We start from the raw sequence: 24,908 nt of genomic DNA on the forward strand, positions 1-24,908 counted from the left end.
CCTTACTTGGCAATAGCTGAAAGGCCCTTCTCTCTTCCAGTTACAAGAAGCTCACTCTGCTGAGATCTCAGTAGTGCAGCCACATTAATCTCCAGTAAGGCAATTCTATTCTCAAACATTGAAGTTAGCAAGCAGAAAACCTGCAGAAACATGTTCATGAAATATTCCTCCCTTCAAACCAAAATAGTGCATGAAAATATACAGTATCCACAACATTTCAGTGTTGTGAATGCCACCTGCTATCATATCACCATCATGCTGGCTTAGAAATAAAAATAGTTCTGTGTTGATCTGCATGGTGCTGGTTTTCACTGCATTACATCTCCTCAGTCAGGATATGCAAGTCATAGGAATAGCAATCAACATCCTATCTCACCTTCTGTAAACATGCCAGGTTTTTTGTTGTTGTATGAGGGGGAACGGGCAATTTTCTGCTATCTCCCCTTCCCTCTGCTGCTGCTTGTGCCTCCCAAAATTATGTCCCTGAGAGCACGAGTACCCTCAGGGAGATAGTTTCAGGAGGCATAAGCAGCTGCAGAGGGCAATTTCCTTGCTCAACAAAAACAAACAAGTGCTTCTGTTGGTTAGCCTGGATGTCAGCTAGTGACTTTGTTTGACCTTCAAAATTCAAACCACCACCCACCACCTCACTTTAACTCACAGAGAGTCACTAAGAATACTTCTCACTTCTTCCCATCTACTGCCCTAGTTAATGGGCAAGGCAACATCAGAAAAATAATAATAATTAAAGAGGTAGACAGAACATATGTTTTGTGTAAATGAGGCATTCAGTCCTATTTATCTTGAAATAAATGTCCTTGGATATCAGAATTAAGGAAAAAATCTGCCTTATCCCAAGATAACTATAAACTGAGTTGATAATATTGGATTACTGGAATCATTCGTCTTGCTCAGTATAAATCAAAATAACATTTCCCCCTGCTTTATTTCAGTGGCTTTCCCATTACCTCTGTGAAGGTAACATCATTACCACTATGAAAAAAATGAAGGGTGGGGACCTTATGTACAAGTGTTGCTAGCATGGGGTACTGCATATGTGGATTATTTTTCCAAAGCTTTTGTCTTCAAGAGCATAAATTATGTTATACACTTACAAGTACTGACTATTTTCAAATATTTCAAAGGCATTTAAGTACTGTACTTACCCTACCACTAACAGCCTTCTTCATTAAAGCACATGATCCAGCAAACTGAATGCTGAGGGCACTGTAATCTTTAAACATACAAAAACAAAAAACCCAACACAATAAAATGTATTTTTTTCTTTCTCCAAGTCAGAAAAACATCATATTAGATTACATACTAGGTCTAACTTTTTCCTTATATGCGGTTTACATCAATCTAACTCTGCTGATTTCAGCAGTGCTATTGTCAGTTTTAAAATATGTGGGTGGGAAAAGATACATACACTCCCAGTACAATAATCATAGGCAAAATTAGAAGACATCATACTTGTTAAGAGTCTGCATACCTGTACAATTCTAATCAGTCAGTAGAAACAAGAAGAAAGTCACATATGAAGTAAAATATTTTTTTAACAGAAACATGGCTTTCCGTATAAGTACTGTCCTGGAGTTAGAAATCATATCTGACTATTAAAAACAACCACTATATAATCATACCTCTATAATGTAAAACAGCTTCCAACTCAAAATTTGCCATGTTAATTATGAATAAACTAGTAGAGCTTCCTATCCACAAGCATTGGGCATTCACTGCAGAAAAACTAAGTTAAAACAAAGACAGAAAGGAAGATTAAAATAAAAAATAAAAAAATCAAGAATTCTTTTTATTACAGATACAAAGAGCTGTACTTTTAAATTCCATAGCCTTGATACAGGGAACCTCTTACCATGCAAACTAAAAGTTGTACATAAATAAGTAGGTGCTTTTCCTTACATTTCAGCTCAGCAGTACCCTCCATCAAATAAACAAATCTCATTTTAAATTACTATACATTTAAAGAGAAAGGTACAGTGTCAACAGAGATGGGAGAGGAAGAAGTAGTGGCTGTATATTGTACACTAACCAGCCTAGATAAATTAAATTGTGACATAAAGCTAGGAGTTATGTTTTCATAGCTGCTCAATTTGATTTGCAATATGCTTACTACGTATTAAGAAGTTTGATGCTCCATATGATTAAAATAACATGGAAGCCCTCCTCACGATGTTTTCAGGACAGTTCAACATTAAAAAGTGATCACCAACTAGATATTATTGCATACATGAGATACATCTATGAGATTTTAATTTATATAACACAATGTGTCAAGCAGTCAATAAACATTTACTGTATTTACCCGTGTCCTTTGTTACTTAAATATGCAGACTTGTCACAGTGTTCAATTCTAAGGACTGGAAAGGTAGTTTCAACTGTTTCTTCTTCTCTTATGTCATTTGGAGTATACACTTTAGAAGTATTCTGAAGCTCATCTGGGGAAAATAGTTAATGACTCTTGGTTACCATATCAGAAACAGATTGACTAAAGGTGGTTTCACACTATCTACCCCAAGTAAGGGAGACAGAGATGCCAGCAATAGGGATGTGTGAGCCAGCTCGATTCGAACCGTGGTTCGAATAGAACCAGCCTAGTTAGGCATGCCTAACCCAAAGGGGGGTGCCTGTCTGAGTTTGAACCAGACTGCCCCCAGTGCTAAAAAGCAGTTCACAGGCCAGTTCAGGGGTATCCTTGTAAAGGGGAATCCAGTGAAGATTCCCCTTTACTTTGTATACCTGCCTGAACTGGCCCATGAACCAATTCAGCCTGGTACGATGGCCAAACTGGACTGGACCCAGTTTCTCTCAGTTCAGTGACCAAACTAGATTGGACACAGTTCGGCCAAACCTGAGACCAGACCTGGGTGGTTCAAACACAGGTGCTCTTACCCTTGGACTTTGGGGCTGAAGTTCAGGTCCTCCACACTCCCTGCCCCCCCCCCCCGCCGCAAACCCTCTTTAATCTGTCCCGGGTGGTATGCCCTCAAGAACTTACAGGTTAAAAAATGATGCTTAACTTGCAGGGGGCGGGGTCCCAAAGACCTTTAGGTCCAGGCTCCAAAACTGCATAGGTGCACCTCTGGGTTCAAATCTGGTCTGGATTTGAACTGAACTGGCCAAACGGGTGGCTCACACATCCCTAGTCAGCAACCAGCAGTGTGCACTCCTGGTGGGTGTGTCGTGCAAACCCACCCAAGTCCAGTTCTGAGTCTGCCACTCAACATCCTCCTGACTTCCATAACCAAGATATGAAGTCGGGAAGAGCATCTCAAGAGAATGTTGGGTATGGACTTAGGAGCAGACTTGGGGGTTTAACATTACACGACAGCCAGGAGTGTGCATTGCTTATTTCCAAAATTTTCCCACCTTACTTACTTGTAGCAGATTGTGTGAAGCTGCCCTAAGACATTTAGTTGAAGGCTAAACACAATTAATCAAATTACTAAGATTTAATTTAGGCAGATTCCCATGATTTGTGTGTGGCAATGCTGTTGATTACATCACAGCAAGGCACACCCATTTTTCTGTTTGTAGAGCTGCACCAGCACAAGGTACAGGCCTAATCCTATAAAGGTGGACAAGATCCCAACTAAGCTTGTTACATGGGGAACTCTCTCCCCACTTGCAAGACCTTTAAGTGCAGTTATAAAGACAGTCACAACCACAGGCTTCCAAAGTCACAGCCAAAACTTCCTCAGAATGTCACAACCACAAGCTTAAATCCAAATTTTAAAAAATTTGCTTTATTGAATACAAAATAAGAGGCTTGACTAGAAGGATAACGAGGGAATCCCCACATGACTCAGACACTCTGGTGGAAGCGTGCCCGGGCTCAATAACTATAAATGCCTGACTGAAATGGAAATGGATAAGTGAGATGGTGGTTTCCTGTGATGGCTGGTTTGGTCTGCTGTTCATGAAGGGGAGTAAAAACCAGGAAAAAGGAAGGAAATGGCTCCTCTGCTTAATTGGGGAGGTGACAGCCACCTTTCTAGTGAAAGGATATTACAAGGACTGGACCCAGGTTTCCAGGGGAGTTGGAAGTCAGTGGGGCCAGTCTATGCAAATCGTGGGAGGCTGCTGGGAATCAGGAATTTGAATCAGAGATAGAAATGATCTCCTGCATTGTCTGGGGAGCTTGGAGGAATGAGGATAAGTTATTTGGAGGGTTGCCGGAATCCTACAAAGAAAAGATAACAGAAGGAGAGTGTGTGAGTGAGGTCCCTCTTAGTGGGAGGAGCAAGAGGCAGATATCCCTTGCTGGTGGAACTGGCTGGAAGCTTCTGCCCTAGGCTATTGCTATCCCTCACAGGAGAGCTTATTTATGAGTGGGCATTCTTTATGTAGGTAATGGACGCTGACTCAAGACCATTGCCATACAGTGGAATGCTCCTTATGAGTAAGGCTAGGCAGTGGCCTTGATTCTGCAGGATCAATAGCCCTGTGTCCTCTGGGGCTGCTTTTTAACCAAGGGAGGAGTTGACCAAACTTCCTCAACTGGTGGCACAAAGGCAGATACAACTGGAACTTTCAGAGGAACCTCCTAACCTAGCCTGACAGTAACCACACTCTCACACAGATTTGCCAGGAAAAGGGGGGATCAGGGAGAGAAGAGGTCCCAGCAGCAGAGGAAGTAGGGAAGTCCCCTAAACTCCCTGTTCCTAACGTAAAGGTAGCGGAGCCTGGATCCTTGGTGGGGAGAGTGGAGAAGCAGAGGGTAACAAGTTAAGCTCCAAGATAGATCACAGAGGTTGTGCAAATTGGAGGCTTTTCTGCTAGCTATTTTTATACGATGAAAGATGCATAACAATGGGTTTGGGGATGGTTAGACATAACCTGAGGATCTGATCGCTTGAGAAGGATGCAGGATGTTGGCTTTGGGAATTAGGATTATCCAAGAGACGTGGCTGACCTAAGAATCCGTGCAGAGGTCAGGAGCGCAGTGATGTGACATGGGGAAAGGTGAGCCATGGCTGCCTTGTCCTGGGTCTCAGGAAAACTAGTCTTCATTGGGGAAACTCATTCTGGGATACCCAGTTTGGGCCTCTCTAGGATAGGGAGCAGCTTTTGGGCTCCTTCTGTTGTTGGTTTCCCTCCGAGGCTTCTAACCACAGGGATGGACCCTGCCTTCTTCCTGGACCCCCTTGTGGGCAGGCAGGCCTGGACTACATGCCTCCTTAGGAGTGGAGGGGGTTGCCTGGATTCTCACTTCTGGACCTCCTAACAATCTGACCATTCCTCTCACCCTGCTTGACCATGTTTCTTCACTGAATTCCTGACTTGCATTAGACAGCTGGGCTAGGATAGCTCCCCAGGATAAGAAACTTGTACTGGCAAAACACAACTTCTGGTTAATGATGCACTGAGCAACTGGTACAAGTTGAATTATGTGCAGTCCTATCCCACTGATGCAACAGGGATCGGATTATGCTGTTAGTCAAACATGACTTCTTTGCAGCTGATATGCAAATACGTTTTGCTCTCACATCTTCAGAAGCAGTATCCAGACCTCATTATAAATAATTGCAAACACACACACACACACGACTTTTTCCTGCTAAATGCTTGTATGAATCTTAAAATATGAATTGTAGTTGTGCTACTGATTTACAGTGACAGAGTCCAATACAACTGTCATTAATGTCTGTGACAAATCTTACATGAAGAAAAACAGGTTGCTCATCTGTAACTTATGATCTGGTAGTGATCCGTTGATATCCATTAGAATGGGTTCTGTGCCTGCGCGGGAGCCTCTCGGTGTCGAGTTTTACAGCTCCTCTTCAGCACCAGCACCCCGCCTCATGTGACCACATGGCTATTTAAGGCGGGAGGAAGTGCAGGCACCTCAGTTCCTTGGAGACCGCCGAAGCAGTCAAGTCAGCAGGTAAGTTCTACTATAGCGAGGTAAGTACTACTGTGGAGGGGAGGTTCAGGAGGGTCTAATGGATATCGACGGATCACAACCAGATCATCAGTTATAGGTGGGCAACCTGTTTATCTGGTTCGTCATCCGTTGAATCCATTAGAATGGGTATTTAATTAGCTCCATAAGGAGGAGGGAGCAGTAGAGTTATTGCAACACCTTTTTGAGGACACCTCTCCCAAAATTCGCCTCCGCAGCAGACCGTAAGTCTACAGCGTAGTGCTTCACAAAAGGTTGTTCAGAAGACCATGTAGCGGCCTTACAAATGTCTTGAAACGATATGCCAGACAGGTGAGCAGCCGAGGCACCATAAGCTCTTGTGGAACGCGCCCTGATGGTCTTTGGTGGCTGAACTTTCTGTAAAGAATACGCCAGATGGATGGCTTCGACAATCCAGTGTGATAGTCTCTGCCTGGACAATGCCTGTCCTATGTTCGGAGCGAACGGCGGGCACGCGGCAGCGTCAGAGACAAGCACGCGGCGCGCAGGGTGCATGCGCGCCGCTAGCGCTCGTCTGTGGGCTTTAGGAACAATGGGGGCAGCATTGGAGGCATTTTAAGACAACGACGGGGGCAGGCAGGGGCGGCAGAGAGGAACGCTGCCGCTCCAAGAAGATTCCTTGATCGGAACAGCGCCGGAGGGGGAAGAGCGGCGGGGGGGGGTAAGTACTACCACCCCCCCGCTTAAAGCGACAGGCCCCCCCTGTGCCGGACCGCCGGACCGGTCCGGCGTTCTATGGAATGTTGCCGGACTGAACCGTGCACACTCCTAACAGATTAGTGAGGCCTCTCAGGAAGCTCTTGCATGAAGGGTGGGAGAACACTGTTTTCCCATCCCAGCCTGGATGGCGAGATGAAAGCACAGCCAAGTGGACCTTGATTGACACGTTCGATAGTTTCGCTGATTTCAGAGAGGTCAAATAAAGTAGGATATCACGGACAGAAGCCTCCTTAGGGCGGAAAGCATGGTGAGAAGCGTAGATAGCAAATCTTTTCCATTTGCTGGCATAGTTTTTTCTCGTAGATGGCTTGTGCTAATTTAGCATGATTCGCTTCAGCAATCGATCTTCCACACTGTTAGTTGCAGGGTGAGCACTTCCGGATGTAGAAGGTGTCCGTTTTCCTGAATCAGGAGGTCTGGACGGTTCGGAAGTCTGTGATAACTCGAAGCTAGTTTGAATAGATGTGGAAAACATGCTTGGCGGGGCCACCAAGGCGTGATCAGGATGCACTTCACATGGCCTGCCAGTAGACATGCTACAACTCTGCTCACAAGAGGCAAAGGGGGAAACTTGTAAGCCCACTGCCCCGACCAGTCTATCTGGAAAGCATCTCCCAAAGACTGGGGTTCGTGGCCCGCTCCCGAGCAGAGCAGCCTGCATTTTGTGTTCTGCGCTGTAGCAAATAAGTCAACTTCCGGGTGACCCCAGAGTAGAAATATCTTGTGGAGGTATAGGTCGTTCAGTTCCCACTCATGTTGGGTTTCCGTGGAGAATGAACGACTGAGGCTATCTGCCAGTATGTTGTCCGTGCCTTTGATGTGGATGGCTATTGAGGTGATGCTGTTCTTGATACAACAATGCCAAGATTTGAATGCTCAGGGCACACAGCGACCTGGAGACCATTCCACCCTGTCTGTTCTGGTAGGCGATGGCGGTCGTGTTGTCCAAGTGTAATTATACTACACTTCCTCTTAGCATTGGGAGGAAGGCTTTCATGGCTTGGAAAACCACCAGTAGCTCCAGGAAGTTTATGTGGAACTGGCATTGGGGTCGGGTCTAGAGACCTTGTGCTACTGTGGTATTGCAATGACCACCCCAACCCTGCAGTGAAGCATCTGTCGTGACCCACACAGACAGGGCCTGTGTCTGAAACGGTATTCCTCTGAGCAAGCTGAGCCGCCTCATCCACCAAGAGAGGGATCTTAGGATTGGTAGAGGCAGATGTAGTTGCATTGCTGGGCTGTCTCTGTTTAGGCAAAAGGAGGACAGAAACCACAGCTGAAGCTTCCGCATTTTCAATCGGGTGTAGTGTACAGTCGACTTGCAGGAGGCCATTAGGCCTAGCAAACATTGTATTTGATGCGCTGTTTGCAAGGGATTGTGTTGAAACTCTTAAACCATTAGAGCTATGGTCTGGTAGCGTTCTTCTGGCAAGAACGCTCTCCCCACATCTACATCCAGTATTGTGCCAATGTAAGATATGGTGGACACTGGACTTCTTCCAGTTGATTTGTATTCCTAGATCTCGGATGAGGCCCAACATGTATTGAATCTGCAGACATAACTCTTTTTTGTCTCTGGATGTCAGTAGACAGGCGTCCAGATAGGGGAAGAGTTTCAGGCCTTTTGTCCTTAAATGAGCCACTACCACCGCCATACACTTGGTAAATACACACAGGGCAGTGCAGAGACCGAACGGGAGGACTTGATATTGATATATTGACATTCTTACCGTGAACCTCAGGTACTTTTGGTGGGATGGTCGAATCCCTATATGAAAGTAGGCATCCTTTAAGTCTAACGTCACGAGCCACTGCTCTTGATGTAGCAGCGGTAGGATGTCCTGCAACGTCGTTATCCAATCCCTTTTCACTTGTACGAACTTGTTGAGGTGCCTGAGGTCCATGATCGGTCGAATCCCGCCATCTCTTTTCGGGATTTGGAAGTGATGGGAGTAAAACCCCTCCCGTCGAGATGCCCATGGCACTGGGACTATTGCATTCTTGCAAAGGAGCTCCTTCACTTCTTGCAATAAAGCTGGAGTTGATCTCGTAAAGCGAAGGCCCCTGAACAGTGGGCGCATCTTGAACTCTATTGCGTACCCTAATGTGACAATCTTTAAGACCCAATGGTCTGATGTTATGTGGCGCCATGCTTGCACATAACTTGCCAATCTGATGTTGTTGTTGGCTTGCAGAACCGGCTGGTTGATGGTGTAGGCCAGGTGGTCGACCTCCTTGATGTTCTGGGAGGGAGAATAAAGTTGATGGAGCAATAGAGTTGGTTGGTGCAATGGACTGTTCTGTATCTCAGGGTCGTTGTTTGTTGCCATCCACCTGTTTCCCGCGTTGCGTAGGGGTATATCTACCCTTTTGTTGTCCTGGGCGTTTATTAAAAGGCTGGTAATTCTTACGGAAGTCACGGCGTTCCTGTGGCCTGTGGGACGCACAGGGGCAATAGTAGGATTTTTGTTTGTTAGGGTACGAAGTTGATGCCGAAGACGTGAATGTCTTGGCCGTGAATTTTGATTTCTTCATTTTCTCCATTGCTGAATCTGTCTCTTCAGAGAAAAAGCCCTTGCCATCTATCTTATCTTTCATGTCCTGATGCAGGGATGCGGACCGCAACCAGGCATGACAACGGAGGATAATCGCAGTGGTGACAGACCTAGACTCCGACTCTGCTAGGTGCTTTGCAGTGCTCAATTGTTGACACGTGAGGTCCCCAGCTTTCTGTAACGTTTTCCGGAACCATACCTTGAGTTCTTCAGGAGACAACTTATCAATGTCTTTCTCTAGATTCTCCCAAATGCAGTAGCTGTATTTAGCCATGCAGGCCGAGTAATTAGCCACTTTGACTGAAAGACAAGAGGTGGAGTATAACTTTCTCCCCATGACGTCTAATTTTCTGCCCTCTTTATCCACAGGGGTGGTGTGTCGACGACCGGACCTAGACGTGGTCGCACAGTCAATGACCAATGAGTTTGGAACAGGGTGTTTGAATAGGTAGGTATTATCCTGTTCTTGTAACCTGTAAAGACCCTCCAGCCTCTTAGAATCTAGTGTGGACATGTGTGGAACCTGCCAGGCGCATTGAGCGGCATTTGAAATGATGGGTAGCAGAGGTAGAGCTACTGGTTGTGCTGATTGGGACTGGGCCATGAAGTTGTAGACCGGGTCAACAGTGGTTTTTACTTGTGAGGATAGATCTAATCCCAAGGTGGCAGCCATCTGTTTAACATGAGAGTGGTACGCCTTTAGCAATAGCAATAGCACTTACATTTATATACCGCTTTATAGCCGGAGCTCTCTAAGCGGATTACAATGATTTAGCATATTGCCCCCAACATTCTGGGTACTCATTTTACCGACCTCGGAAGGATGGAAGGCTGAGTCAACCTTGAGCCCCTGGTCAGGATCGAACTTGTAACCTTCTGGTTACAGGGCGGCAGTTTTACCACTGCGCCACCAGGGGCTCTTTAATTCCTCCGTTGGTGAGACGTGGGCAGGTGTAGCCACATCGGGCGAGGGGTCAGCTTCCACAGTTTCTGTGTCAGACTCAAAATCAGAAGAGCCATGGTGACTGTCATCTGACTCAATCTCAGAGGGAGAGTGGTGTGAGGGAACCCCGCCTGGTGATGTTATCATTGGAGGAGGGGGTAAAGGTGGGTCCTCCGTTTGGACCACTACTGCAGCAACTTGTTGTGTGGTTTGTGTTAACCGTGTAGATGTAGATAGCAGAGTCTGCATGGAAGCGTTGGAAAACACCAGTTTCGGCAGAAGAGGGGTACCCCCTTTAGGGAGTGGATGGATTGGTAGGGCAGCAGTAGCTCGAGGGACAGTAGTTGCAGGCATGGCTCATCGCCAAACTCGATCCTCATCGTAGTCATAGGCCATTCCAGGTGAAGATGTGCCAGGTAACACCATCTCATTAGAAGAGGAGACCCCACTGAACCCGTAGGTGTGCCATGGGGCAGCAGTGGACAGTTGTGTAGCAGATAGTAACTGTGGGTTGGACTGTGGAGTGTCTTCGTCCGAGCAAGGAAAACCTGGAAATGTAGATGGAGTGTTAGCTGCAGAATCCAACATTGTCAGAAGAGACTGTGTTGTTCCCGGGTCCAAAGCCGTGCCCCCATTATTTGAGAGGTCGGCTTCCTCTACTGCAAACGTCAGGGGAGCCTGGAATTGAGGTATAACAGTAGTAATATTTGTTGGTGTGTTCAATGCCGAAGGCTGGACTCCCTCCCCCGATGTCGAGGGGGACCGTATCGGCATCGGCGCTGGTTGTAAATCTCGGAGACTCGGTACCGGTAGAGCAGGATCTGGAGGAGAAAACACTTCTTCAATTGTCGACGTCAATGCTTTCATCGGTGCCAAGATCGATGTTGACGCAATGTCTGGAGCACCCGATGTTGAGGTGTCTCTAGGCATCGAGTGTGGCTTCTGCGTCGATAGTCCAGCTGGATGCGCTGCCGTCGATGCCGAGGGCCCAGAGTGTTGAGTCGTCGTCGATGCCGATGGAGCTGCCGATGTCGAGGGCTTCAATATCGACACAAAAACCACCTCCTGAACAGACTTCAGCGACGGGGTCGAGCCTGATGTCGACAGCTTCTGCGTTTTTGCGGCGGGTTCTTCAGTAGTCGCCATTTTCTCACCAGACCTTTTTGAGGATTTATGGGTTTTTACGGCGGGCAACGGGGTTTTAGATTGGGTTGAAGCCAGGGCCCCCGAGCCATGAGCCTGAGGAGATTTCTTTGACGCGGACGAAGGCACTGCCAAAACATTTTCGTATATCGCGGCCCTCAAATGGAGTTATCAATTTCTCTGGGTTTGTTTTGAGAACGATTGGCAGATATTACAGGAGGACATAATATGCGCCTCACCCAGACAGAGCAAACACAAACTATGTGCATCTTGTGAGGGCAGTTTTGCCTTGCATTGCTCACAACGTTTAAAAGTCTTTTTCCCCTTTGGGGTATCCATATCTACAAGTTAGTCCGTTACTCACAAATACGTGGTCGTTAGTCAGTCCGAAGTCAAAGCCAGGTAGCAGTCCAATCAAAGTTTCCAAACCAATACATTTAGAGTAGGCAGAAACGGTAAGCAATCCAGGGTCATTCACCAGCAAAACAGTCCGATCAGGCGGCAAAGTAGAATCGCAAGGCAGAAGGTTTAACAAGAAATCCAAGGTCAGAAGTCCAGAGAAGCAAGATAGTAGAACTTTTTAAAGATTTGAGGAACCAAAACGAGGAGCCGTAGAAACCGAGTGAACCGATTCCTACGGCGGTCGCAAAGGAACTGAGGTGCCTGCACTTCCTCCCGCCTTAAATAGCCATGTGGGGTGGGGCGCAGGCGCCGAAGAGGAGCTGTAAAACTCGACACTGAGAGGCTTCCGCGCAGGCGCAGAACCCATTCTAATGGATTCAACGGATCACGAACCAGATCACTGTATCTACCTCAGGACATGTTTGATATACATGGATTAAGATTGATATACATAGATTAAGAAAGATTAAGGCATGCTCTCAAACATGTGGCTAACGTGTTGAACAGCCATCCAGTGCCATAGTGGAGCTGCATCCTGCACAAGGCTGCTCCAAGCTCAGCCAGTGTCTTGCTGAGTAGCAGAGCAGTCACACGGTGGGTGGGTGGGGCAGATCACTTATTCTCCCTGCCTTTGTTAATGCTCCTTGCCTCCCAAAAATATGTCCCTGAGGAATGTGTTATGTGAAAACCACATTTTAACCATATCATCAGTTAATATTTTTAAATGCTTTCTTGAAGCATCACATTACCCAATTGTTCAGATTTCCTTATTTTGTTGTAAAACTTCTCTCTTTCTTTTTTTACATTGATATGTACTACACAACGATATTGATGGCCACTAATCAAGCTGAAGATCCACAGCTGAAAAAGAAAAAAAGTCTACTATAAACAACTTGTCCACCTATCTGTTTAAGTAATAATATGTTTATGATGTTATCACTTGACATAAGCTTGTGTCCAGATACCAAATCATATCAGAACAATACGTTTATCTCAAGTGTAGATTTCTCCAACTTGCCCATCAATTGGTGTAATTTTCTCAGATAAAGAGTGATTTGGGTTCAACTACTGAAATATGACTAACAGATGCACAATTGACTATTTTGACTTGCTAAGAAAGCATAAATGAAGTAAAGCGTGAATTTTCTGTACCCTTCTATAATTTAAAATGAAATATTGTAAACTCTCAGTCTATATTCAGATATAAGAAATGTGCAATTATTTAACAGAAATGTATCAGTTAAATCATTACAAAGCACAAGCCCAATTCTAAGGTCATTAATCAGTGGTAAAGTACCGGATTTGCACTGATTTGGTTACAAGTTCAAGTCTCTGCATCTCTAGCATGAAAGTTTCTCAGATGACTACTGAAACTGTAGAAGGCTATTGCCAGTCAGAGCTTACTACATGTTTACTATATGGCTCTGTATAAAGCAACTCCTTATATTCCATATTATATTTTTACTGTAGTTTTCTAGTGTGCTCTCTAGTAAATCAAAAGGCATGATTTTGCTATCTAATTTTATAACATCCATATTACAAAATTTCACAATACAGAACTGTTATTTAGATATTTGACCGAGATTAATATGTATTTCATTGCCTACCTGGCCATCTGCACATCCAGTGATAATCTGTTTATTTTCTTCATCAATGTAGAGACTTAAAAGAGGAAATGCTATACAACATAATTACATTGTATTATTGTTAACAAAGCATATTGAAATGCATGGCATCAGTTCAGTTGTTTGAAACAGCAATAAGCATGTATTTAAGGTACAGCAATAAGCATGTATTTTTTCATTCAAAGTGTTGTATAAAAGTTTTAAAGGCTAATTATAAAATGCATTGGTGTTGCCCCAGAGACCTCAGTTGCGCAAGGCTGGCATGCATGGTTCTTAAATCAATGAGTAAAACTAGTTCTAAAGCCAGCCATTCACAATTACAGCAACAACCTTTCAGTAACAAAGTCAGTACAGTAAATACAATCAATGTGTCAGAATAACTGTGAGCACAAACTGAAATAATGTAGCTGAGCAATGATGATGCTGTTTTCATTGGAGCCTACTGAATGTCAAAAAGGTGAAAATGAAATAGAGAGCTGCAGGGCTAACTACATATTATACACAACCCAACCCACCCCCACCCTCTCCCTCTAAGGAGGAGAGGAGAGGAGAGGAGAGGAGAACTGGTCTTGTGGTAGCAAGCATGAGTTATCCCCTTAGCTAAGCAGGGTCTGCCCTGGTTGCATATGAATGGGAGACTTGATGCATAAGCACTGTAAGATATTCCCCTCAGGGGATGGAGCCACTCTGGGAAGAGCAGAAGGTTTCAAGTTCCCTCCCTGGCTTCTCCAAGATAGGACAAGATTTAATAGGACAAGATTTTTTAATTGAACCAACAAACTACCAAAGCATACAGTACGTTGCCAAAGCATAATTATATACAAAGTGGTTGTTTGTACATGATATATCTACAAAGATTTACACACAAGGATTTGGAAACCCACAAGGTTATGAAGTATATGCAGGTAGTACTGTAACTCGGGGGTGGGGGATTTCAAGGCACATCAGGTAATGGGGGGGGGGGGTTTACGTCCGACGTCCATTTCCACAATTTGTCCCATTGCTGTTTAAAAGAGCTACTCTTGACTTTTTGCACATAACCATACAAACTTTTCCAGAAGAGATTTACTGTCTCATCTGCGTGAACCTCTTGGTCGCGTCTTCCCTCCCTATTCCTATGCAGGAGCATTGCATAAATGACATACAGGTTTACTAACCTGATTACGAGAAGGGGAACATTCCAATTCCCTAGTATGAGGGCACCCGTTCCGTCCCGTTTCCTTGAAGGTTTCTTTCTGGGACCTCGAAAGGAGGTTCTATCGCTCAAACCTGAGGTTAGTTCTTCCCAAGTCTGTTTTTCCAAATCAGGCCACTCTAACAGCTTGCTTACTCCCTGCCACACTCTTTTGGCTACCACACACTATTTTAAGAAATGTGAGTGGGTTTCCCTGAATGTTTTGCCTAGCTCACTAGCCTTCTGTTTGCAGGTGATTTTAGGGCACTCTTGCTGGCCCTCTGGGAGCCATGGCTTAGTCGCATTAAGTAGTAGTACTTGATGGTATAAGCGCCACTGAGAGATATTCTTGCTTGCAGCCTTGGTGAAGGTGCTGCCAGTCTGCGATGACAATACTGAGCTAGATAGATCAATGGTCTGACTCAGTATATGGTAGTTTCATATGTCCCTATGTCCCCCCCCCCTCATTCTCTTAATGGGGACAGAACAAGGGGCAGGGGAGAGACACTGCTTAGTCCCTTCTCTGCACACAGATTCTCCACTCCAAATGGCATTCTCTCCCACAAGATTAAAAAAGCATGTTCACAACTAAACATGCAACTGCAAACACATGTTTTAAACTGTATGGAGGAAAAGCATTGAGGCAGGAAGCAATTTGAAGCCAGAAAGCTGAAGGCAGGGGAAAACCCTCTCCCTCATGCTGCTGCTTCAGATTCTCCCTCTAGAAGATCCCCCACCACCGCCCCCTAAATGGTGCTCGGGTTCTCTTACATTACTGTGCACATAATGAGTTGCTAGCCCTAGAGGGCAGCTTCTAACTAGCCACAATGCTAGAGAATTAAAAAAAGAACTAACATGGGGGTGGGGGTGGGGAGAAGCACACAATTCATAAATATGAAGAAGAAAATTTCTGAAGAGAGCAGTGGGCCTGAGTAGCAAATCTTGCTATCAAATCAATAGACCAGAAACCAATAAGATGCAAAAACAAATAATAACTGGCAGTAAATACAATCCCTTCTACCAATCTAATTGCATAGGAGCACTGCTACACATGTCTCTCCTTTGTCTGCAGCAGCTGTCACATTTGTGTCTGTGGAGGTAGCAGATCCATGCACATATTCCCTCCGCTGCATCCACTGAAATTAACAAGGCAGCATCTCAGAATGGAGAAACTTCAGGGATACATTAGGATCTATGTAAAGGGCTCTGGATTAGGGCTACCGGATATACAGCTAATGTCATCACTGGGAGTAGCATGGAGAATGGTAGGGATGTTATGTAACTGAATTTATATCCCACTCCATTATTCTAAACATTAGCAGATGTTGCCCTTCATCTCCATTAATACTGGCATTGGTGAACATATTCATCTCTTATTTAAAATAATTCTTTATGAAAACATATGATTGGTTAGTACCAATTCATGTTAAAAAAAACCCCAACACATACCTGTAATTACTGCTGATTGGTATATTAACAGTCCAGTACAATAGTCCCACACCTTTTGAGAAATATGGTAATATTTAAATGCTGGTTTAGATCATTATGAAATGTATTTCCAAAGCAACAAATGGAAAACTACATAAAAGGTATATTTATATGTTGAAAGTCAAGATTTCAGATAATGTAGTCATTGTTCAGAGGTACACGCCATAAAGAAATCTGCGTGGATGGTTGTGGTTGTTGCAGAAAATAACTGCCACTCAGGTCTTAAGATATGTACTCTTGAAAATTCCTTTTAGAACAATTTACTTCCAATTAAGTATGTTTATGACGGTAGCCTGTATCAGACAATGTTTTACTTAAATGGCCATTATCTGACTGCAAAATATCCCTGTCCTACTATCAGCAGGTACAGAAATAAAATGGACAATAGTGAGTGATATTTGCTTTAAAAACAAGAGTAACATCTAGAATCATTGTAAGTATTTCTATTAATTTTGCATGAAGAGAACTGAGCCCCAAATACCAAGTAACGCAGGAAATTTAATTATTACTGAATCTTGTTTTATTTAACATATTTCTATACCACCCAAAACATGCATCTCTGGGTGGTTTACAATTAAAATCATTTAAACATTAAAATCATTACCATTAAAATCATTTAAAACCCAACATTAAAAGTATTAAAACTATGAAGCTAATTAAAAGCCTAGGTGAACAAATATGTCTTCAATGCCTTTTTTAAAGTTGCCAGAGATGGGGAGCCTCTTATCTCATCAGGGAGTGCATTCCACAGCCCAGGGACAGTTACCCCTGCTAAGTGAGCCAAGAGGCACCTTTTAAAGTGGTGATTCTCTTATATTTAGCAGGGGGAGAGCAACTGGCTCTCTCCAACCAAAGCACAGCATCCCTCCAGTGGCTGTTGTTGGTGTCTACCTTATTTGTTTTTAGATGGTAAGCCTTTTGGAACAGGGAATCATCTTATTCATTAATTTTTCTATGTAAACCGCTTTGCAAACTTTTGTTGAAAAGCAGTATATAAATAGTATTAGTAGTAGCAGCAGCAATGGAGAAGGCCGGTCCCCAAGTAGCCACCAGATGAGCTGGTGGCAACTGTAAATGAACCTCTCCAGAACTCAATGGGCGATGGGGCTCATGGTGAAGAAGACATGCTGGTTAGCACCTTGTATTTTGCCCGGAAACTTATTGACAGCCAGTGTAGCTCTTTCAATACAGGAGTATCTCTGGGTCCGAGATGACCCAGAGACCAACCTGGCTGCTGCATTCTGTACCAACTGCAGTTTCCAGACTACATACAAAGGCAGCCCCACATAGAGCACATTGCAATAGTCCAGTCTGGAGGTTACCAGCATATGTACCACCGTTTTGAGGTCATTCATCTCAAGAACGACCTCTGATACCTGGCGTATTTGGCTGATACCTGGCGTATCAGCCAAAGCTGATAGAAAGCACTTCTGGCCACCACCTCAACCTGGGACACCAGGGAGAGGTTTGGAACCAGAAGCACCCCGACTGTGTACCTGTCCTTTCCAGGGGAGCGTGTCCCCATCCAGAACTGGCAGATCAAAATCATCTCCTGAGTTCCAACCCCGCACAAAAAGTACTTCCATCTTATCTGGATTCAGCCTCAGTTTGTTATCCCTCTTCTAGTCCATCACTACCTCCAGGCAGGCATTTAAGGAGGTTATGCCTTCTCCCAATGAGGCTGACATGGAGAAACAGATTTGGGTGTCATCAGCATACTGATAACACCCTCCATCAAATCTCCTGATGATTTCTACCAGTGGCTTCATTCAGATGTTAAACAACATTGGAGACAATATGGAGCCCTGAGGGACACCATACAAAAGTTCAGATTTTGAGGAACAGTCTCCAAGAGACACAATCTGGAATCTGCCCGAGAGGTGGGAGTGGAACTACAGCAAAGCAGTGTCTCCCACCCCCAATCCCCTCAGACATTCCAGAAGGATACTATGGTCAATAGTACTGAAGCCTACCGAGAGACCCAAAAGAACCAACAGAGTCATACTCCCTCTGCCAATTTCCAGTTGCAGATCAGCCCATAGCCTATACAAAAGCCAGTTTGAAATGGGTCTAGATCAGGCTTCCCCAACCTGCGGCCCTCCAGATGTTGCCAAACCACAATTCCCATCACCCCCATCTATATGATTGTGGCTGGGATGATGGGAATTGTAGTTCAGCAACATCTGGAGGGCCGCGGGTTGGGGAAGCCTGGTCTAGATAATTAGTTTCCTCCAAGCCTGCCTGGAGCTAGGAGGCCACCACCCTCTCAATTTTAATATTAATGAACTCAAATATTCCCTTTTAATATTTTATCAGGAAAAAGTATCCTCTCTCAGGCTTTTACTTTTACCTCCATTTGTAATAATCGAGTGCTTTTACATTCATGTTACCAAAGTCCTGGTCTCAATAAAATATATATTACAAAAACCAATTGTAATTTCCTTGCCTTAAAACTTCTGTCTTCAGAAACTGATATAAGTATATTTTTCTCCCAAGTACAAAACTCAGCAGCAGTCACTGGAGCCAGGTGGCCTTCCAACTCAGCAAGTATAGCCTCGTCCTGCAATTAATCCAGCGGGGAGAGAGAGACAATTTCAAAATAAAAATAGTACTACTTGATCCTACTCCTTCATTCATTTAATGCCACTAGAGCTTTAAAACAAAGTCTAAAAAATAACATGCAAACGTGACATAATAATATTATTTCACCTACTGGCTTCCTCTGTGCATATGTTATTAGAGTTAAAGTGCTTCTAGAACAATGCAAGAGATCTGAAATTAAAGGGAGCTATGCAAAAGCCCAATTGTGTTCCTGTGGTTTTTTCATTCATATCAAAGCAGCTTTCCCATGAGTCATTTCTAGGGGATTGTACCCCATGTCTGCTGTACTGTCTATGTACAGATGTAATACAGATGTAATGCCGATGTAATACTTCCATATGTAATACTACATAGAATTTTCATTAATTCCTGGCATCTATTAATTTCAAAATGCTCACCTGTCCTGTGGTTTGTCACACACGAATTTCATTAAAGTCAATGAGTAGCATCCAGACTAATGCTACCATCATGTTTGAACTTTGCTTGGCTTGCAATGATTTTTCCCAAGCCCTACTTTCTCTCTGCTGCCCCCGATGTATGTCTGCGAGGGTTCTCCAGCCCTCAGAGACATATTTTCAGGGTGCACTGGGGGCAGCAGAGGAAGGGAGTGGGATCAAGAAAGTTTTTTGCACATAGGCAACCTTCTAATACAAGCTCAGCATTAGTTTGAATGTTGTTCAGTGGTATTTAATATACACTTAATTCCAAAACAATCATTTAAAATACAAAGTAATAGGCCAGTAGTCTGTAGACTCCACCAGTCCTTCCATTTGTCAAATTGTGGTACCATGCTCTCTCTCTCTCTCTTTCTATTTCCATTCATTCTTCTTATATTTTCAGCAGCATCTTTTGCCAAGGCTGATTTCACATGTGAAGCTAAACATGTCTATGTGTCTTCACTGGATACTCCACAATACTGTAGAAGTGATACCAAAAGTAGCAGAGAATTGTTTTAACTCAAAAATATATTATGATCAATATGGCAGTTTCACTAGATCAATAAATGTGAGAAATTAAAGTAATGTTATTGTCTATCACTTCTGAAAAACACTACTTGATGCAATAAAGAAAAAACTGCTTTCTCTTATTTTCATTCCTTTTCTAACACATTAATATCATTCATGTAGCACATTCCTATGTTTGTTTGCTCAGAAGTAAATCCCACTATGTTCAGTGGGCCTGATGCTTAGGAAAGTCTGTGCAGGATTGCAGCCTTAATTTTGAAATTGAATAGGAATATAGTTTATTTGACATCATATGCTCTCACCTTCGCATTTAGCATATATATCCGATTACCAGCACACACAGCCACAGTCTGATCATCTGGGCTAAATCGGACATAAAGCACCATTCCCAAAAGTGTTCCTATAACGATACCTTCTGGCATTAACCCTGCAGCAATTGAAACATTCAGTTATTGGGGCTCTTTCTTAGATCTGATACTCCCAGCACAGTACCTCCAGTGACTGTTGCTGGTGTCTATCTTATGTTTCTTTTAGATTGTGAGCCCTTTGGGGACAGGGTTCCATCTTATTTATTTATTATTTCTCCGTGTAAACCATCCTGAGCCATTTTTGGAAGGGTGTTATAGAAATCATATTATTATTATTATTATTATTATTATTATTATTATTATTATTACTCCAAAACTGCATATGTGCAACTTTTAAATAAATAAATAAATATATATATATATATATATATATATATATATATATATATATATGTCTGAACTCCAGTATGTTCAGCATTTGTTAAACTTCTCAGTTAAAGCTTTCTTCTTCCTTGTTGAATATATTATTTTAATGTATTTACTAATTATTAATGATGATGTTAGCTATATAATCAAAAGCCATCATTCTAAAACATCCAAAATGCTGTACAGGAGTATAATTATTTATTTAGCCATTCTATAATGCACTGGGTGAACATCCAGACTAATGCTGAACTTGTGCAAACCTGTTGCGCTAGTGCAAGGCTTTGCACTAGTTAGCTGTTGTAAGCTCAGAGCTTGTGTTCCAGACACAGCAAAGTTGTGCTAGCCTAACAGGGTGTGATGGTGCAACAATGTGCAGAACAGGATGCCCATATCAAGTTCTGCTACCCTTGTTGTGCAAATGTAACCTGAACAAGAGCATGAGCGATGGAGCAACTGTGCAGAGCTACACAACCTTCTTGCATGTGTGCAACTAATGCGTTTACACAGCATTAGTCTGGATGTTAACCAGCATAAGACATAACTAATATAAATTAGAAGTTTAAAACTCAGTGAATTCCCATATACACTTCCCATGGTATATGCAAGATTTTTACCCCACCAGAATGAAGGAAGTTAGATACATATTTATATAGAAATAAAGACTGGTTTATAATAATAAACATTATAACAAAGAAAGGAATAAAGAAAAGTCAGAGTGATAAAGATAGCTGTTTTGGGAGGCATTGCACATGAATAATACATTTGTTACATAAATAAATTTGTGCAGCTATATTATGATACTGAATCAACATGTTTCCCTTTTCAGTGGCCCTCTCATTTTTCCTGGGGACCTACAGGTGTTGAACATATTTTGCCTAGATCAGAATGCAAACCCTAATGCAAAAATATTGATTATATCCAAGAGTTCACCTTGTAGCACTTTCTTCATACATTCATCCAGATTCCACACTATCACATAGTCACGTGAAGCAGAACAAATTAGGAGTGGATCGACTTTGCTTCCAAATGCCAGTGCAGTAATTGAATGGTGATGACCTATTAAGTGTAATGGCTGACAAAAAGATATCATAGATAACTCTTAATGCATATACAATTCATAGATAACAAAGCTGTTTTCTCCAAAGTATTCAATTTAGTTAACTCATCTGTCTCTTAGTCCCAAAATGATATAAATATTAGTCCCAAAATGATAAATATATCATTTACATGACATATAAATATATCATTTACTATACTATCAATATAGAGCTTAAATAACATCAGTATAATCTCTGCTAGCATATATATGGCTTAGGCTTACAGTGCCTCAGAAAAAAATATCCTAATTTAGGCTTGGCAAGCATTATAAAGGAGCTCCAGAATTAGAAATCAATTGATAGAAATAATCCTTCTTTCTACCTCCACCATCTGAATGTAACATAGAGAAGGCATTATCAAATGGGACATAAAGGAAGAAGTGTCATCAATGATGCTTAATTTTTATCATGATTAATTCAAAACTGTCTGGCATTAAGCACTGAACTGTACTCACCACAACAAATTCTATATCATTCTTCCAAATACAAAACTGAACTTCATCTATCTATCTATCATATTTATATACCACTTGATATGTGTATGTCTAGGTGGTATACACAATTTAAAACACAACAAACCACCCAGAGACACAAGTTTTGGGCGGTACAGAAATATTTTTACATTTTTTTAAGTAAAAGAACAAATATAAAACAGAATTTAAAACAATTAAAACAATGTCACAGAATAAAAACAATTAAACAGATGGAGATGGAGATGCTCTTATTTTGACAGGAAGCATTTTCAAAAGCCCCGGGGCAGCCACAGAGAAGGCCCGGTCCTGAATCACCACCAAACGAGCCAGTGGCAACCATAACTGGACCTCTCCAGATGATCTTAATAGGCAGCAGGGTTCATGACAAAGAAGGAGCTCTCTTACGTATCCTGGACCCAAGCCATTCAGGGCTTTATAGGTAATAACCAGCACTTTGTATTTCGCTCGGAAACATGTTGGCTGCCAATGCAGTTCTAAAGCTAGCTTTAGATTATCTTTAGATCATTAATGGTGTCAGTTTTTTTGTTCCCACTGTGTGAATCACTGTTTCCATTGTTTTCAAAAGAACTTGCACAGAACGAAGCAGTACAGTGGGCTGCATTCCCTAGAACACTAGCTGACATCCAGACCAATGAAGTAATGGAGCTACAGGAGTGGCTTCTGAAGAGTTCAACTATCTCAGCTCCACTGTTCATGCAGCCAGTAGAGGAAGGGGGGATAAATTTTTGACAACCTCCCCTTCCCCTAGGAGCACTAGGAAGGTTGTGCAGCCTTCAGGGACAGATTTTGGGGTGGCACCGAGTGTTTCCAGGAGAAGAAAAGCTCATCAAAATTCCTCCTTCCCCACCCACCAGTGATGCACTAGTGCTTCATTAGTCTGGATGTCAGCCATTGGTTTAAACATGAACCCACAAAGAAACAAGTTTTTACCTGGTGGTTAGGATCATCAGTAGTATTCCAAATGCAAAGCTCATTCCCATTCAAAGGAAAAGCACAGTAATGCAGGCTACAAGCAAGCTGAACATGTGATTCTGGTACTTTGGATTGAAACACTTGTTTTTCAAGAACTATGTTGTTGCTACATCCGTCTTCAGTAAAACAGAGATCCACAGGGCTTTCCATAGTACAGCTGAAACAGACACCAATATTTGCATATAATTAGAAATTTACCATTCATTAGGATTAGTTTAGAGATATTTTGCCTAAATCAAAATCATTTAATAATTTGAGGCACATTTGCCAATATATTTTGTGCTTCATCATCCCTGAAAGTTGCTAGGGTCTTGCATTTCCATTTATTTCCATTTATTTATTTATCATTAAATTTTTATACCACCTTTCATTAAAATAATCTCAAGGCAGTTTACAAAACATTTAAAAACAATATAAAACCATGAAGACACTACACAATAAGGATTAAAATGGAATAAAACCATACAAAACTACACAATACAAATTCAAATTGAATATAAAAATACAAATCTAATTTAAAAGTTTAAAAACATGTACAATTTAATCCTCACAAGTTTGTAAGAAGTACTTTACTGATCAGATATTAGGGTCAAACAGATTCCATTTATTCCTAGATTTTTTAAAAAAACAACCAATTGACTTTGACAATTTGTCCAAAGAAATGTAAAAAATATGAAATTGTATGAAGAATTGTTTATACTACAGGAGTGATATACTACAGCTGATAGCGTGGCTATCCCCTGCGTCTGACGTCAGAGGCAGGGGCGGGGCTATCGGGGCGCCCGCCACGGCCACACACGGGCCGCCGGCGGGCTAGCTACACCCCTGCAGGGATCCATCTTATTCATTCATTCATTCTCTATGTAAACTGCTTTGGGAACTTTTTTGTTGAAAAGTGGTATATAACTATTGTTGTTGATCACTGAAGGCTTCTAGTGCAGTGCACCAAACGTGTGTGCCCACACACTAGAAACTCAGTGCTAAGAGTTGCAATTGCCTCCCCCCAAAGCCGAGTCAAGTCAGACCCGACAGGTATTAAATCAATCTCCCTTTGAATCTGACATGCCAAGGGACTTACCTGGAGGTGAGACAGCTGATAAGGACCACAGGGGGCCACAGTGGGGAAAAGAGGGGTACCTGCCTGGCTCCCCAATGTGTGCCAATTTACTGGTAAAGGTAAAGTGTCTTATCAAGTCAGTGTCAACTCCTGGCACCCACAGAGTCCTGTGGTTGTCTTTGGAAGAATACAAGAGGGGTTTACTATTGCCACCTCCCATGCAGTATGAGATGATGCCTTTCAGCATCTTCCTATATCGCTGCTGCCTGATACAGGTGTTTCCCATAGTCTGGGGAACATACCAGCAGAGATTCGAACCGGCAACCTCTGGCTTGCTAATCAAGTCATTTCCTCACTGCTCCATTAGGTGCCACTCCGTTCCTAACCAAGGTTAACCAGAAAATTAATCTCAGTAAGTTCCCTCCGCCTTGGGCAGCAACAGAGAATGGGAGAGAGAGGACTACCTTCCCTCCTGCTTCGTCTATGTCATGTGAGCTATGGGCTGGCAGCATTGCTGGGCAACAGAAACCGAAGCGGGTGGAGCTAACGACTAGAAACCTGCAACCCTGAACGAAGGTAGCCATTCCACCACACACAAAATTGCAGGAGGTGCGGACTCGAGGGGCGTGGCCTTCAATCGTCAATCTTCAATACGTCGCCCAACGCGCAGCATGAGTGGTAGCTGAAAACCCTGTGGGCTTGTAAAGGGGGCGGGGCATGCCGCTTTCTGGCTGAGAAGGGAGCCGGCAGTGGCTAATGGCTACATAGATAGCGGTGTCCTAAAACTCAAAGCTAGCTACTGTCTCCTAGGTACCGTAAGAGAGCCTTTGCTTTTCACCGTGATTGGCTGCGGCTGTATGCTGATGGCACCCGGAGGCCCTCAAGAAGGAGAAGCGGAGAAGGAGTAGGAAGTTCTGGTTCTTTCCCTTCTTGTCGGGGGGTCCAAACGGTTACCTAGGTAACACAGACGCCTACGGCAAGTCGACTAGAG

At 43.1% G+C, this 24,908-nt stretch overlaps 1 protein-coding gene across 11 annotated transcripts in view; it reads right to left on the reverse strand.

The window, feature by feature from the left end:
• WDR27 (WD repeat domain 27) overlaps positions 1-24,896 on the reverse strand; it is a 169,097-nt gene extending 144,201 nt beyond the window's left edge. For 6 of the 11 annotated variants that reach the window (XR_008316483.1, XM_053297418.1, XM_053297441.1 and 3 more), the window contains exons 1-12: positions 24,732-24,882; positions 22,819-23,017; positions 21,228-21,369; positions 19,866-19,990; positions 18,444-18,557; positions 15,959-16,010; positions 13,318-13,388; positions 12,460-12,571; positions 2,324-2,456; positions 1,644-1,747; positions 1,167-1,234; positions 7-140 (exon numbers count right to left, since the gene is read on the reverse strand). Coding sequence is in view for 10 of the 11 variants with exons in the window: in XM_053297418.1 (XP_053153393.1) it covers positions 7-140; positions 1,167-1,234; positions 1,644-1,747; positions 2,324-2,456; positions 12,460-12,571; positions 13,318-13,388; positions 15,959-16,010; positions 18,444-18,557; positions 19,866-19,990; positions 21,228-21,369; positions 22,819-23,010 (1,247 nt within the window). In the remaining variant the exon portion in view is untranslated. The other 5 variants (XM_053297383.1, XM_053297375.1, XM_053297390.1 and 2 more) reach the window with 5 other exon arrangements.
• Positions 24,897-24,908: the final 12 nt, after the last annotated feature.

This window comes from Hemicordylus capensis, chromosome 1 (assembly GCF_027244095.1).
Source record: "Hemicordylus capensis ecotype Gifberg chromosome 1, rHemCap1.1.pri, whole genome shotgun sequence".
NCBI classification, from domain to species: Eukaryota; Metazoa; Chordata; class Lepidosauria; order Squamata; family Cordylidae; genus Hemicordylus; species Hemicordylus capensis.